This window comes from Mesoplodon mirus, assembly GCF_964341445.2.
Source record: "Mesoplodon mirus genome assembly, chromosome: 2".
In the NCBI taxonomy this organism is placed as follows: Eukaryota; Metazoa; Chordata; class Mammalia; order Artiodactyla; family Ziphiidae; genus Mesoplodon; species Mesoplodon mirus.
In genome coordinates, this window is record NC_138977.1 from 183166570 (window position 1) to 183183862 (window position 17293).

At 42.7% G+C, this 17293-nt stretch overlaps 1 protein-coding gene across 1 annotated transcript in view; it reads right to left on the reverse strand.

Moving 5' to 3' along the window:
* VSTM4 (V-set and transmembrane domain containing 4) overlaps nucleotides 1-17293 on the reverse strand; it is a 90319-nt gene that overhangs the window by 16272 nt on the left and 56754 nt on the right. The window contains exons 6-7 of the mRNA XM_082601169.1: nucleotides 12352-12458; nucleotides 10901-10962 (exon numbers count right to left, since the gene is read on the reverse strand). Coding sequence (XP_082457295.1) covers nucleotides 10901-10962; nucleotides 12352-12458 — 169 coding nt within the window. The remainder of the gene's footprint in view (nucleotides 1-10900; nucleotides 10963-12351; nucleotides 12459-17293) is intronic.

Consider the following 17293-nt stretch of genomic DNA (forward strand, 5'->3'; position numbering starts at 1 on the left):
ACTGCAAAATGATCCAAAGGAATCTGTGATGCAGCAAACTGGAGAAACACAGCTCCAAGGTGGTCAATTCCGAAATCACCTCCCTCCTGAAAGCACAAAGCCACACTACCCTTCTAGAACAGGGCGAGGCAGACTCCCTCTGCATCACTTCTAGAGGATCCCTGTCATCTCCCAAAAGGGGGTTCCCAATGAGCGCTTAAAAGACTCCTGAAGGTAACGGCTTCACGGGGCCCATTGTTAGTAACATCAGAGCCTCAACCAACCTCCACTGGCCCATGATGAAGCTGAGAAGCATCCAGCCCCGTAGCTGTTTTTAGACAGTGCGAAGCACAGAGGGGCCTCGGCACGGACCTCGTGGCCTGAGGGGAAGTGACAGCCCTGCGTCAGGGCTAAGAGTCTCTAATACAAGATGTTCCCACTGCCACTTCGGGGAGGCCTGATCTCGCCTCCTTGGTGATCACATCCCACTTACGAAAGGCCCAGCCACCTGCCCTCCCCCGACTGAAGGAAGCCCATGAAACGAAATGACTTCTGTTTTCCCCACTCTCATCCCTTCCGAAGCCCCGGCATCTATTCTTCCCTCCAGTCGACATACATAACTCCCTGTGACAATAATGGGATGTGCATGTGTACCGAGGGGGGCATAGAATTTTTATCTCTGTAAAAATGGTGCTAGCGTGGTACAAGCAAAGTTTTTGTTTTCTTCCCAAGGCTTTTACTTGGGGAGATATATTGTTCATGTGCTTGTGGGTTTTTCCTTCTTTTTAATTTTAAATCGAGATTATGAACATATTTTATGCAGGTTAATATATTCTTTTCATGCAAAATTTAACTGAAACCAGTGTTAGCACATTTAATGACAACAAGAGAAATTCTTCAGCTTATTATAAACATCCTTCAAGAAACCTGAAATGCGTGTCCTCTGGAAATAATTTTGCTGGGATTTGGGTTATTATTAAAATCCTCTCAGAATTCTATCACTGGTGTCTAATGTGCCTCAAAGCCCTTTTCTGCTACTGAGCAGAGAAAAACACTTTTTGGTCTTGCAAGTACACTGTCGATAGTGAAAACTGAACTGGAAGAGGGGGCTTCTTTCCTGACACCAGGCAAACACTCAGTAGGGCTGGCATCTCAGTCCTGGGCTGACCACTGGGTGCAAGTCCCACTCCTAAGACAGGTTCCCTTCAACTATGATGGAATGAACCTCGTCCCTCTGTTTTAAGTGCTCTGATCTTTCAGATTCCATGAGAGGAGGCAGGTTTACTGCAGACTTTAAACTCAAGGGAATCCCAGACAAGCAGGCCTTGGTCATACATTCCCTACGTGTCAGAATTCTCTACCTGCGACTGTGAGGGGTCCTAGGAGATCGTAGGGCAGGGCTACACACAGCTGAGACAGGGATGAGCTATCCAGGAAAGGTTTACAGGAATGAAAGAGAGTCACAATACCCTTTAGAAGCAGATTCTCATGTTTAATTCTCTCTTTGTGGATAAATAAGAAAACCCACCATTCTCCCAAGTGGGCTGAACTGTCTCACTAAAATGTAAATACAACTGTCTCCGGAGGTGGCCGGGGATGACTCTGTCCCACCAGCCATGACCTAACCAGAGTTGGCTGCTGTTTGTTAAGTTACTTAGAGCTGCACTTCTTAAACTTCAACGTTCACCAGATTCATCTGGAACCTTATTGAATTGCAGATTCTAATTCAGTAGGTCTAGGGCGGGGCCTGAGCTTCCATTTTTCCAACAAGCTCCCAGGCAATGCCCAGGCTGCTGGTCCGTGGACCTCACGTTGAGCAGTGAGGACTTAGATCTCCAATCTCAGATCTCTGCCCTCAATTGTTCATTCATTCTACACATAGTCTGCAGATCCCAGCTCCCCCACTGGGGACAGAGTGATGGGCAGGTTGTCGATGACTTTAAAACTAATGCTAATCAAAATTTTAAACTTCTGGGCATCAAAGGATATATCAACAAAGTGCAAAGGCAACCTACAGAATGGATGAAAATACGTGCAAATTGTATATCCAAAAGGGGTTAATATCCAGAGTATATACAGAACTTCTATAAACACAACAAAAAGCAAGCAATCTGATTTTAAAATGGGGGAAAGACTTGAATAGACATTTCTCCAAAGAAGATATACAAATGGCCAACAGGCACATGAAAAGATGCTCAACATCACTAATCATTATGGAAATGCAAATCAAAACCACAATACGATACCATCTCACACCCATTAGGCTGGCTACTATATTAAAAAAAAAAAAACAGAAAATAACGAGTGTCAGTAAGGATGTAGAGAAACTAGAACCCTTGTGCACTGTTGGTGGGAATGTAAAATCATGCAACCACTATGGAAAAGAGTACAGCAGTTCCTCAAAAAATTAAACAGAGAACTACCATGTGATCCAGGGATTCCACTTCTAGGTACATATCCAAAATATTTGAATGCAGGGACTCAAAGAGATATTTGTACAACCATATTCACAGCAGTATTATTCATAATAGCTAACATGTGGAAGTAACCCAAGTGTCCATCCACAGATGAATCGATAAACAAAATGTAGTATGTATACATAAACTGAAATATTATTCAGCCTTTAAAAAGGAAGAAAATTCTGACCCATGTTGCAACATAAATGATCCTTGACAACATCATGCTAAGTAAAATAAGCCAGTCACAGAAGGATAAACACCATATGATTCTACTTATATGAGGTACCCAGAGTGGTCAAATTTATAGACAAAGTAGAAGGGTACTTTTCAAGGGCTGGAGGAGGAGAGAGTAGAGATGAGTACTTAATGAGTACAGACCTTTGCAAGATGAAGAGCTGTGGAGATTGCACAGCAATATGAATATACTTAACACCACTGAACTGTACACTTCAGAATGGTTAAGATGGTAAATTTTATGTTATGTGTATTTTAACATAATTAAAAAAAAACCAGTTCCCACAGTCTGCACTGTCTAAGGTGTCTACAATGTACAGCCTTCACAGCAAGAGAGATGTAGAGGTCACTTTGTAAAAAGGAACCACGTGGTTGCAGTGGAGGAGAAAGTCCATTCAGGTGGGTTAACATGACTTCAACATGGAGTGGGAAGTGCTGAGACACAGGTGAGGCCAAGTGCTGTAGGAGGCCTGTGGAGAGACCCTGGAGTCAGATGGATGGGGAGGTGGTGGGTGTGACAACCAGCCATGGCGGGGGGTTAGCCTGGGGTCAAGCCCAGGCTCCTGCGAAGTAACAGACAGGCTTCGGTCACCAGTAGACATGGGGGTAAGGGAGAAGGCACATAGATTCTGGACAGCATGATATCCCAGGTGGAGCAGGACTGTGGGAAGGTGATGAGGTCTGTGTGTGCCGTGGTAAGTTTGGGGCACGCTTGGAGCCTCCTGCGGGGTGTATCATAAACAGTCAGAAGAACCAGGCTGGAATTGACTTGAAGACCCAGGTTAGGGAATCAGTGGGCTGCACAGGTGGCCGCTGCACCTGTGAGAGTGTTGACCCTCGCAGGCAATGTGTTCAAGGAGAAGAGGACCCCAGAGACAGGTAATACTCTAGAGAAGTGGAGCGGGGGAAGCCAGCCTAACCATCTGGGGAGGGGCGACAGCCAGGAGGGAAAGCAGTCAGCTGGGGCTATGGCAGGTGACCCACGTTTACCTCCAGGGACAAGGGCATCGATGCATCGAGGGTCAGAAATGAGAGATTAACTGAAAAGGGTCCTGAGAGTTGGCGATGGGAGGTCCCTGACATGCAGAGCATAACTCTGATGCCTGGGCGAGTCCAGATTTGTGGAGAAGTGGGACTGAAGGGACAGGAGGCCTCAAAAAGAAGGAGGTGAGCGATCCCCATCTTGGAGGTGAGCGGCAGCTCTGTGGGAGGACGAGCAGGGCAACAGGTCCGGACAGAGCCCGTGGGGCCCAGGGTAAGATGACCTGGACCACACGGGGTAACGGGGTGGAGCGTGAGACAGATGATGACAGCTGCCACGCGCGGGAAGCCCTGCTTCATCCTGGAGGCAAGGGGGGGCCCACGAGAGTATTTTAAGCAGGGAAATGACATGATTGGAGTTGCGTTTTAGAAAAATCCCTAGGCAGCAATGTGGGAGAGGGATCAGAGTGGGAGACCAGATACAAGAGACCCACTGGGAAACTGGTGGTAATTAAGCCCCTGATGTTCCTACTTTTCCTGTGTCTTCAGTCTTTTGCTCACAAGTGACAGTTTTCTCCTTATAGAACGGGGGTGGCCTGACCTTTCTGGCTAGCGAGTGCTACATACGAGTGACTTGATTATGGAGAGAGAGAACTCAGAGGTGAGGTACTGACGGACCCTCCATGAGGAGGCATGACCCTGAGGCAGAAGGAGCCCACGGGACTGCATCCTCCTCTGTGAGTTGGTCTGGGGATGCTGCCCACCCTCCCTTCCAGCTCACGGTCCCTGTTGCTACTGAGGTCTCGCCTCCACATCACAGAAACTATTTGCTTTCTCTTCCTCCACTCAGTCTCTGAATCAATAAGTGACCTAAGGCAAGAAAAACAAATCAAATGCACTTCCGGCTTTCTCTGCTTCTTCTGAAACAAGGAAGCAGTGACAGCTTTTCCTGGAAGTGTGTGAATTAGCTCAGTGGGTTCAGGGAGCCCTAAACCATAGGGAAGAAATGTGGGTCTTCACTGTCAGTGTTCAAGGTTGTTAGACAAAGGGATCACATTGCCCATCAGAAAGAGCCTTGGTGGGCTTCCCTGGTGGCGCAGTGGTTGAGAGTCCGCCTGCCGATACAGGGGACATGGGTTTGTGCCCCGGTCCGGGAAGATCCCACATGCCGTGGAGCAGCTGGGCCCGTGAGCCATGGCCTATGAGCCTGCGCGTCCGGAGCCTGTGCTCTGCAACGGGAGAGGCCACAACAGTGAGAGGGCCAGGTACCGCAAAAAAAAAAAAAAAAAAAAAAGAGGCTTGGTGATAACACGTGGCTTCATGAGCTGATGAGCTAACTTTGAGAGCAGGTTGTTGTGTTAAAATAGGGGAGAACAATTTTGATAACTTGATTATAAAAAGTCTAAAGTGCCTTTCTCACCTCTGTTTTTCTTCTTGAGTCCTATCATTTTTTTAAACCTTCCAACCACTGTTAGTCTCTGGTATACACAGTTCTTGCAAAATGCCATGTTATCTTGGAAACATAAGAAAAGATGCCCACTTGTTAATGCTCTGAGGGTGAAAACACAAGGAGCCAGGCTTGTCATTTTCGCCTGGAGTCTGAGGGTCTGCTGGGAGTTGGCATGTGAGATGAGGTGAGGGAGATGGAGCCTACAAAGCACCTAGCAGAGGGGTTGGCACACAGTAGGTGCTCAGTAAATGGGGGTTCTTGCTTTTTGCCAATGAGTCAGTGGAGGTGGCAGGCAGGTTGATTCCTTGGGATGAGCATGGGTCAGTATCACTCTGGAAAGAGCAGCTGGGTGACTGAAGGGCTCTGTGGCCTGTGACCACTCCAGGAAGCATGGTTTTATGGATTTTGTGGCAAAATGCAACAATTACAGAATTAAACACCTAAACTGGTACCAGACCCCAAAGAAAAGATGTCAAATTATTTTCTAAATTACCCACTAAGGCCTGTGTGAGTCAACAAGTAGCTATTGACTTTAGTTTCAGCTGCCATCAAGACTTATTGATTTGAGAGAGAAATATTGACCAAATTGAGACCAAGGTCAATGCTGGCCTCCTGGGAAAATAAATCTTAATATTAACCAAAAACTGCAGACGCTAGGCCTGGTATTTTTGACTCTAAACTGCTGGTCAGACAGAGGTCCACTCAAAGTCAGCTCTTTACTTCACTGTGTATTGTTAGAGGTGCAAACTGGTCTCCAAATTGACTCGTTTCTGGAAAATTTGGTATAAAAATTTCAAGCTTTTTCATATCTTAAAAGATCAAAGGACAATTGGTATTTAAGAACTGTAATGGGTGATATTTCCATAAAACAAAGAATCCATTTTGAAGTGCAGATAAGTGCCCCAACTTACTTTCTGTGAAAATTAAGAATTTCCTATGTTGAATCTCCATCCAGAGGGGCATACCAGCTCAAAGAAAAACTTAACCATAAAAACTTGCAATTAAGACCAGTTATTTTTGAAAATGCTGTTGAATCTACTTTGTTTATAAATGCCCCAAATTGCTTAAGGCAAACTGCTTTTACAGCTGTGGACTAAAGAAAGTTGTCCATTCAAGGCTGCTGACACTGCCCCATCTATTAGGACAGCAGCACTGTCTTCATGAGAGATGAAACACTACCCGCTGTGGGTTGTAGGAACTCACTTCTCTGAAACAGAGTGTTTGTGTGTCCTCACAGGCAAATCTGGGAGTGGGGGGACTTACTGTGAGAATTAAATATGATGACATGCAAAAAGCACTTTTTCTTATATATCCCTGGGATATATCAATGGAACGTCAAATGAAGAGCGGTTTCTGTTGTTACCAGGGGTAAAAGATTGGATAAGAAACAACAGGCCCTGAGCAACTTAGAATGTAAGATGGGGGAAATTTACAAAGTATAATCATTCTTGAGATTGTTGATAAATATCAGGATTAAGAACAGAAGATCTGGAAAAGATACACACACAGATGTGTAGTGATATGGACCGCTGGGAGAGAGTGAGCTCAGACTATCTGGGGAAACTGACTCTCAACGGATGGGATGAAGGATGCTCCAAGGAAAGTTGATAGTTTTAGCCTTTGTGTTCAGTTGAGTTTCCCAAAGTCTACTGAATGATCAGAAATCTATTAAAATCAGCAAAAACCCCGCTGCTACATTTGAGGACAAGACAGTGTAGTCAACAGAGCAGAACTGATAAGGAATTTTTGATGATATGAACCTGACGGAATCACACTGTATGAAAAGCCCTTCAGGACCCACAACTCATTGCAGGCAAAAGGAGGCTTTCTTTGGAAAACAGAGGAACCATCCTGTCTAGGAGAACAGCAGAAACCTGGGCACAGAATAGGAAGGTGAGGGGCAAGGCTGAGCCATGAGAGGATGTCAGAATCATGCGCAGAGATCCAGGTTCCACTCTGAGACAAGGATTCAATTAAGCTGGTTAAAACCTTATGCTCTGGCTTCAGAAGGACAAAGGTTCAAGTCCTGACTGCAGCCCACAAGCTGCATGACCTTGGGTTAGTCGTCCATCTGTCACCTTACTGACTCCGAGTCTCACTGTGCCCATCTATAAAAGCACAATGAAGCAGCCGCATAACACAGGGAGATCAGCTCGGTGCTTTGTGACCGCCTGGAGGGGTGGGATAGGGAGGGTGGGAGGGAGGGAGACGCAAGAGGGAAGAGATATGGGAACATATGTACATGTATAACTGATTCACTTTGTTATAAAGCAGAAACTAACACACCATTGTAAAGCAATTATACTCCAATAAAGATGTTAAAAAAAAAAAAGCACAATGACAGAACCTACTCCACAAAGCTGGGGTGCAAAATCACACATCCCCATCCTGTTGGACACTGCTCTGGTGTGGAGAACACAGCACTGACCAGAGCAGACAACCTCCCTGCCTTCATGGACCTTGCATTCTGAGAAGAGAAAGGCAGGTAATAGATACATGTAAAAGTACATCAGGATGCCTCTCATGGGGAGTTCCTTCAGAGGGTGGGTGGTGTTTTACATAGAGTTTCAGGAAGGCTTCTCCACTGAGTTGATATTTGAATAGAGACCCTAAGGGGTGAGTAATAAGCCACAGACATAGCCTGGGGAGGACGGTCCAGGCATATAAGACAACAAAAGCCATACCAGAACATGCTTGGTATGTTTAAGGACTAGCAAGGAAGACAGAATGATGGGAGGGGAACGAGAAAGGGGGACAGTGGTAAAAATCATGTCAAAGAGGTCATGGGGGCTAGATCATTATAGGGCTGCGCTGTCCAATATGGTAACCAATAGCCAAATGTGACTATTAAGCTCTTGAACTGTGGTTCTGAAATGAGATGTGCAGGAAGCATAACATACACACTGGATTTTGAAGACTTAGCAGAACAATAAGCATTAAAATGTTTCATTAATAATTTTTATACTGGTTATATGTTTAAATGATAATATTTTGATATATTGGGTTAAATAAGCCATATTATGAAAATTGGTTTCACCTGTTTGTTTTTACGTCTTTAATGTGGTTACTGGAAAATTTAAATTACATGTGTCTCGCATGATATAAGGCATTAGATGCCACAGTAATGAGCATGGCATTTATGCTGAGCAATATGGGAAGTAAACAGAAATGCACACAAAGTGCTTAGCATATTTCCCAGAACAGAGTGAAAATGTTTATGAAACTAGAATTCCATTCACAGACAAACTACTCAAATGTAAAGGCAAATACATTTAGGGGGGAAGACGCTGGATTCAAGAAAAGATAATAACAGAACTAATAAAAGTTAAGTGTAAATAATTGTTTAGAATGTAGTGATGAAGTATAATGAAACTGGCAAGTAGCGATTATTGAAATATGAAACATAAAGTTAAATAAAAAAGAATCTGACAAAAAAGAATGACAGATAAAACTGGAGCCATTCCTAAATTCCAAACGGATCAGAGAAAAACAGGCAGAAAAAGAAAGGAAACCATATAAGTATTTCACTGTAGCCATCCTGGTAGATGTGAACTGGTTTTCTGCTTCTAACCTCCATTTCCATGACACCAATGAGATTAAATACTTTTCATGTGCTGACTGGCTATTTGTATGTCTTCTTTGGTGAAGCACATGTTTAAGACTTCTGCCTATTTTTTTTGTAGTGTTGCCTTTTTCTTTTTTATTGATTTGTAGGTGTTCACAAATGCTAGGTAAGAAGCCTTCATCAAATATACACGTGGCAGGTACACTCTCCCCATAGGTGGCTTCCCTTTTCATTCTTGTACTGATATCTTTAATCAGAATAGACCTTCTAAATTTTAATGTAATCCAAAGTTTTCAATCTTTTCCTTTTGGGCTCATACATTACATGTCTTGTTTAAAAATCTTTGCTTGCCCTGACCTTATGTAGATAAGCTAATTTTAGGGAGTTTTATTTTTACCTTTCTTACTTAAGTGTATGAACCTTCTCTAATTAATTTGTGTGTGTGGTGTGAAGTACAGGTTATGGATCATTGTTTTTCATGTGGAGATCCTACAGACCCATCAGTGTATACTGAAAATATAATCCTTTCTTCACTGCACTGCAATGTCACTTTTGTCATAAAATCAAGTGACAATACATATGTAGATATGTTTGGGGCTCTTTATTATGTTCCTTTGGTTTATTTGTCTGTTCTTGTGCTAATACCATTACTTACTATACAGCTTAATTACTATGGCTTTAATATAAATCTTGTGGATTGGTATATAATTTCTTCACTTTGTTCTTTTCCTTCAAGATTATCTTGGCCCTCCGCAAGGCCAAGATAATCTTATTATCTTACACACACATTTTAAAATTGGTTTGCCAGTTTCTCTGCCTCTCTCTCCCTCTTTCTCTCTTTCTCTCTCTCACACACAAATACACAGCTGCTGAACAAAATTGGCAACAAAATAAATAACAATACGATTACAAACTTAAAAGAAATTAAATCTTCATGCATCCATACTGATATAAAGAAATTACTGAATAAGTCAATGAGGAAAGGGATCCAGCTCTTCCTTACAGAAGAATTTCAAGTAGTAAATGGAGATGGATTGAGGAAAACAGAAAATCACCATCAGTTCACCATAGTAATAAGTGCTGCAAGCAAAATCCACGGATGAATGCTAAAACGAGTAGACGAAAGTTCAAGGAAAAACAGGCTATTTGCACAGGCTTGATGTATCTCCCCTAAAATACCTATTAATTACTGTGGTGGTCTTCATATGTGTCCACAAAGTCTTTGAGACCCCTTCCTGAATTCAGGAGGTGCCGCTTCACTCTCCTCCCCTTGAGTGTGACCAGTGACTTAATGACTGGCTTCTAACAAATAAAGTATGGAAAGGGAAAAATAGTGATTTATACTGAAGGAACCTGGTAGACCCACCTTCACCAAGTGGTCACGGTCAGCATCATAGCACGTCTGCTCCATGGGACGCTATGAGAAAGGCATATCTCCTCTGTGTTGTTCTTCCCTCAAATCCATAACCTCATTTCTAATCATCAGAAAACCTCAGAGAAACCCAAATCAAGAGGCACTGTAAAAAATGCAGCTACTACTCTTTAAAAGTGTCAAGGCTGTAGAAGCAGACAGACGGAGGCGCTGGCCCTGATTGGAGGAGACTAAGGAGACAAGACCACGAAATGCGATGTGACAGCCTGGATGGGATCCTGCACCAGAAAAAGAACATTCGTGGAAAAACTGCTGAAATCTGATCCAAGTCTGGAGTGCAGTTAATGGTAATGTGCTGATGGTAACTTCTTAGTTTTGACAAATACACCATGGCTATGTGAGAAGTTAAGCTTAGGAGAAGCTGGGCAAAGGGTAGACGGGAACTCTCTGTACCATCTTTCTAACTCTTCTGTAAAACTGAAATTGTTTCAAAATTAAAAGTATAACATGTTTTCTGGAAAGTTCTTCAGCAGTCTCTTCTGAGTGGTTATCAAGACAAATTTATACAAGCTGGTCCACTTTCTATTTTATACCTTTCTGAGTGCGATTTTTTCCCCTTCTTTTCAAAAAAGGAGCATTGATAATGAAAAGTAATTCCATTTGGATTTTTAAAAAGCCACTCTGTGGGAACTAGCTATGGAGAAAAGCTGACTCAAAAGCTGACCCAAGAAGAGAGAATGCCTTTGCTTGGGAACAAAGCACCAAGAACTTGGAGCATGTTTTCAGTCAATAAAGGTACTCCTTGGACCAGAGTTGTGTTTAGGGCTTGAGGGGACAACACAGAGAATGTGGTTACTCACCAGGGCGACTTTCCTTTGTGGCTTCAGCAGCTTCGGTTTATGGAACGGGGCAGCGATGGGAGCTGTGGAAGCACATCAAAGGTTTAGTTTGCAATTCCTCCCAGGACTCTTAAAACCCACATATCATGAGCACCACAGACAGAGAGCCTCAGACATAGGGCCACTTCCTGTCCTCGTGGAGGAACTCTAGTTTCTGATCCAGGTAACAGCTGGACTGGTGCCCCTCGGGGGAGGGTGATCCTCTCCTAGCCTTTGGATACGTCATCCTCTCCTCTCAACAAGGTCAACAAAACCACAGCATAAAACACCGCCAGCTACAAAGAGGTCAGATGTGCAGGTGAGAACCAGGTGCACTTGGTAAAGGCTGAGGCTGGGACCTTCCCTGGGGCTTCCTCCTAGCTGCATGCTAACGCTGACAGCGGTGACCTTTGACCCTCACAGCTGCCCTGGGAGGTCAGCAAGGAGGGTCTTATCGTCCCCATCTAACAGAGGAGGAAACCAAGGCTCTTCTTCTAACATCATGTAACTACCTAGTATTTAGATGCATTGGGACTTGAACTCAAAGCCAGGCTCAACCACGTGGCTCTCTGAGTCTCATTTTCTTCTTTCATAAAGTAGGGCACCATCTATGCTGATTGAATGAGGTGATACAGCAGTACAACGCCTGGCGCAGAGCAGGGACAGCCCCCTTCCCTCCCCAGATCCACAAGTGTCATGCCTCGCAGGATGCTCACGCCTCCCAGCCCCTTCTGTCCACCCAGTATACGTTCAGTCTCAGCACCACTGCCTTCCACCACAGGGCGCAAAGGGTGCCAAGGGGCCATCCTGGAAAACCCCAGTTGAGGGATAAAATGGATCCTGTCTTGTTCTTAAATTATTCACCTGGGCAACCCTTGTACTCCTAACTGTATATCAAATCCTTTGATGTATGACCTTCTCCTAAATTGGCCACAGTTATTTTAGGAACGATTTATAAACAGTTTTACTTCTCGCCTCAGGAAATGCCCATCTTCCTCATTTATGTTGCTCTAAGTCATAATTGGAATCAGGTAATAACCCTCATTTTAATCCCCAGAACAAATCCAAAACAAATTACACACCTGGTTTTTATCTTCAGGAAAATCACAGAGCCTTCTTTCCCTTGAATGAACCAAGAGGATGCTGACACTCCCCAGGTCCACCCTGCTATGTGCAGAGCATGTTAGTACTTCAAAGGGAAATACACTGTGGAATAGTCTGTAGAGGTTGACCCCTGCTAAAGCCATGCGCAGCCAATGGCAATGCCCCCAGCCCACCTCAGGGAGGGGCTCAGTTATGACCAGAATCTAGGTGGGGTTCTCCAGACCATATAATCAGGGCTGTCACATCCTCCACCTGCCTACTCTCCTGTCCTGATCTCACATCAGACCCCAGGTGCTCTCCACATGGATGACTGCTGGCTGGCTTCCTACCTTTGGCAGGGACTGCGGGAGGAACATCAGCTTTTTCCTTCCGCCTCTTTCCCTTCTTGGGCTGCAGTGGGACCAAGCTGGTCACGCTGGTGACAGTCTCGCCTGAGCTGGAGAAGAAAAAGGTCCTGGTGAAGGCAAAGGCAGGCTTGTTCCGGGGAAAGGAAAAGGAAGCAATAGTTTCCGAGTACCCCATGTACCTGAGTGTAAGGTAGGGTACTCTTAGAGCTGGACTGGATCACTCTGTGCCTATCTCCAGGGATGGCTGGAGGTCTGGTACTGACCCTTGGCTAAGGATGATGAGTTGAGCTAGTTAGGGATTTGTAATGTGCTGTGTAAAGTTCTAAAATCTCTGGAGAGACCCAGGGCCAGCTTGCCTACATTGTTTTGGGATGTATAGATTGTTTGTAGAGATTGTTTACACCTGGTTAATGGGTTTACACAGTCTGGCTTGGTTACATCACCAGTAGGATATTAAGATATCACTAAAAACTTCTCCTTGAGCTTCCCTAAAACCAACGTTCCCTGCACACATCTTTGTGGTTCACAATCCAGAGACAGAGCAGCACCTGTGCAAGTGAGAAGGGACCCTGGGGAGTTGCAGCTGGGAGTCCCTAGGGTCCCCCATGATTGTTCACACTTTCTCCTCCTGCTGTATGAACCTTCACCTTTAAGGTAAAGACTGAGTTAACCCTCAGGAGTGTTGTGAGTGTTTTCAATTATCTGGGTGGTTACCTGTGTAATCACTGTAGTATCAGATTCTATGTGTTATCGTTATAACACAAAGTAATAGGTAAGCCTTACATTACAGGTAACAAAACCAAGATTCAAAGATGCTAAGTGGGGCTTCCCTGGTGGCGCAGTGGTTGAGAGTCCGCCTGCCGATGCAGGAGACACGGGTTCGTGCCCCGGTCCAGGAGGATCCCATATGCCATGGAGTGGCTGGGCCACGCAGGCTCCAGAGCCTGTGCTCCACAGCGGGAGTGGCCACAGCGGTAAGAGGCCCGCGTACCGCAAAAAAAAAAAAAAAAAAAAAAAGACGCTAAGTGACTTGCTCTAAGTGACACTGTTTGTAAGCAGACAACACGAAAGCTGCAAACCAGACTGGCCTGATGTGAAGCCTGTTCTCCATGCTACCTGTGGGGTGGAGTCCAAGCACTTCCTTGAATGGCCATCGTCTTATTTCAAATGCATCCTATGGCTCCAGCAACCCAGAGGGCAGCCTCTTTTGGAATCTCTTGTCCTCAGGCACATATTCCAGCCAGGTAGGTACAGTTACCAAGACAGGCTTGGTAACTCCCTTGATCTCCCTAATACAAAGGATTTCTAGAAATCCATAAGATATGACCTAATAGTCAAAATGAATGAAGGTGGTAAACAGTTTTCACACAAGAGGAAAGGCTCGTACCTAAGAAAACATGCTAAAACTTCCTCAAGAAAGAGAAAGCCAAATTAAAATGTACTGCACTTTCTTTCTGCACATATCAGAATGGCAACAATCAAACTTAAGGCAAAGCGCTCTTTTGGCAGGGGTGTGAGGAATCAGGCACTCAGAAGTATTGCTGGTACAAGCGTAAACCCTTCCTGATGGAGAGTAATTCGGCAATCAGGATCACAGGGACTATCAGAATTACAGAGGCTTATACTCTGTGACCCGGCAATTTCACTTCTGGGAATTTATTCTGTGGATATCTTTGCATGGGTATGAAATGTACATATAAGTCATTATAGTCCTGTTGGTAATAGCAATAGATTAGAAACAACCCAACTGTCCATCAGTGGGGGACTGGTTAAGGAAATTATGGTGAATCCACAAATCCACACATGGGGTCCTTTGTAACTGTAATGAGGAATGAGGAAGCTATTTATACAGGGATAAGAAAAGACACATTGTTAAGTGAAAAAGCTAGGTGTTGGACAATGTGTAAGATGTGTCATTTCTTTTGTATAAAAATACAGGAAAATAATATATATTAGTATTTATGTATACAAATAGAGAAACTTTGGAAATATTCACAAGAATTTAAAAATAGTGGTTCCTTAAAATAGGGGTGCTGAGGAAACAGAAGGAAGATTGGACAAGGAGAATTATTTTTCATTATTATTATTACATATTACATAATATAATATAATAATAATAAAATTAATAATTATATTATATAATAATATATTATTATATAATTGAATTATTATTACATATATTTTAAAATTAATTATTTAACTTTAAATTTTAATTATTAAATCATGTGATTGTATAATCTGTGAAAAACAGTAAACACTAATAAATATTTACATATATTTAATGAAAGAAAACAGACTATTCTAATATAGTCCTGGAGTTTTAAAGATAAACAAAGACTGAGTCATGCTGTGGGGAAATTTCCAAGGATACAGTTCACACTGAGAGTCCCCAAAGATAGCTTATTTTTATTGGGAACAGAAATTCTAACTGGCCATGGCTTTAGAGTACAGGGTCAACTGTGTAAATTTACAAATAGCTAAAAGGGATGTGTGTTTACAAAACTCTGGCCACAAAGAGAAAACAAGGGATCAGAAACCCTCAGAACTGTTTAAATACACAACCACACATATAGCTTCATTTCCTAGCTTTTTAAACTCTTGAAATGTTTATTTTTTCTTTCCATTATAAATTAATGCACGTTCATGTTTTAAAATGGTAATTACAAGCATGGAGACGAAAGAAAATAAGTCTATCGTAACCAAAACATGACCTTCATAAATATTCCCAGCCTTTTTCCTCTTCCTTGATTTATTTTTTTAAAAAGACTTTATCTTTTAGAGCGGTTCTATGTTCACAACAAAATTGAGCAAAAGATACAGAGATTTTCCATAGACCCCTGACCACCCCCATTATGAACATCCCCACCAGAGTGGTACATTTGTTTTAATTGATGAAACTACCTTGACACACATCATCACCCAAAGTCCACAGTTTACATTAGGGTTCACTCTTGGTGTTGTACATTCTATGGGTTTGGACAAATTTATAATGTAGCCATTACTGTACTATCATACAGAATAGCTTCCATGCCCTAAAATTCCTCTGTGCTCTTCCTGTTCATCCCTCCCTCCCCCACCTCTGGCAACCACTGATCTATTAACTGTCTCTACAGCTTTGCCTTTTCCAGAATGTCACATATAGTTTGAATCATACAGTATGTAGCCTTTTCAGATTGGCTTCATTAACTTAGAAATATGCATTTAAGTTTTCTCCATGTCTTTTCATAGCTTGATAGCTTATTTCTTTTTAATGTTGAATAATATTACATTGTCTGGATGTACCAGGGTTTATTTATTTATTCATCTACTGAAGGACATCTTTTTTGCTCCCGAGTTTTGGAAATTATGACTAAAGCTGCTGTCAACATCCATATGCAGGCTTTTTGGGGACATAGGTTTCAACTCTTCCTTGGTTCTTATACATTGTTTTTTTTAAAAAATAATATTGTATTACAATTTTGCATCCTCCTTTTTACTTAATCTACATTTTCCATATTGTTACATCCTCCCACTATTCCAGTGAGAAGACATGCCACAGTTTACTTAGCCTTCCCGACGTCTAAACATCTGATTTGTTTCCCAGTTTGATATACAAATAACATTGCTATAAATATATTTGTGCATAATGGTTTTCCATTCTGAGACTTTTGTTTTTGGATTCTTAGACCTGGAAATACTAGTTCACAGAGGAGGATCATTTTCAAGGTTATTCAATACCCACTGTCAAAAAAAAAAAAAATTACCCACTGTCAAAATGATTTCCGACAAGTTAGTACTGCTTTATAGCCTCTTGGTCAATGGATGAGGACATTTATCTTTTCATCCTTTTTAACACCAGATTTATCAGTTTAAAAAATTTCTCACTTAATGAAGAAAAATGTGATATCTCCTTTTACTTGCACTTTTTGCTTGCTAGGAGGAACATTTCCTGTGTTTGTCTGTGTTTCCTTATTTATGAATGATGTATGGACACCTTCTGCTATTACTTATTAGGATTGTGAGTCATTCTTATAGATCTGTTTGCATCTTTGATATCAATCTGACATGCTTATTACAAACATTTCCCTACTTTTGAATTTTGACTTTTTGTTAAATGCATGGTCATTTGTTTTTGCTAAAATCGTTTGATAGTTTCCTTTTGTCTATTGCCTCTGAGTTGGGATTATCCTCCCCAGTTGCACCTCACACCCCGCAAAATCAAATAATATCCCCCCTTCCTCTTCTCTTTTCTTGGCTTTAATTCTTTAGCTCTTTAACATAAAATGAAAATTTTGAGACATCATAAACTTAGGCCATTATGCCCAGGGCTTTCAGTAAGCTGAAAAAAGATCTGCTTTGTCATCACCATTCTCCTTGAAAACAGTAAAACTGCACTAAACTAAATTTAGTTCTACTTCATACCTCAATCATGAACACTCAGATACAATGAGTCACCACAATGACATACGATAGACAGTTACTCCCTCAGAATCTTACGTCTCCCGTTGAGCCAGCAGGGCTGGTAGGAATTTTTGACAAAGTCCGTCTTATGATTCACTTACGAGAAAAGTTATTCTACGTCTTGGGTTGCAACAGGACTGTATTTTGTGTCTGACACAAGGGAGTGGGCATTGCTGGAGCCAGTCAAACCAAGGAAGATAGAAAATAGGCCGGAAACTCCAGCTAAATTAGAGAGCTGTGTGATTGGAGAGAAGTGCTATTTGTGGGGAACAGGGCTGTTTTTCTGGCTCCAACAAGGGTAGGGCAGGAGGTGCACATGTGGGACCCTTGTTGTGACATGTACAAAGTTCCGGCCTGGCCGCCTCTCATAGGAGTCTCTGTCCTACAAAGACTGGGCACCTCTGCTCCGTGGCACGTAGTGGCTGGATCTAGCAAAACGGGCACTGGACAGGGGCAGAAAGCCTGCACTAAATCTGCTTCCACT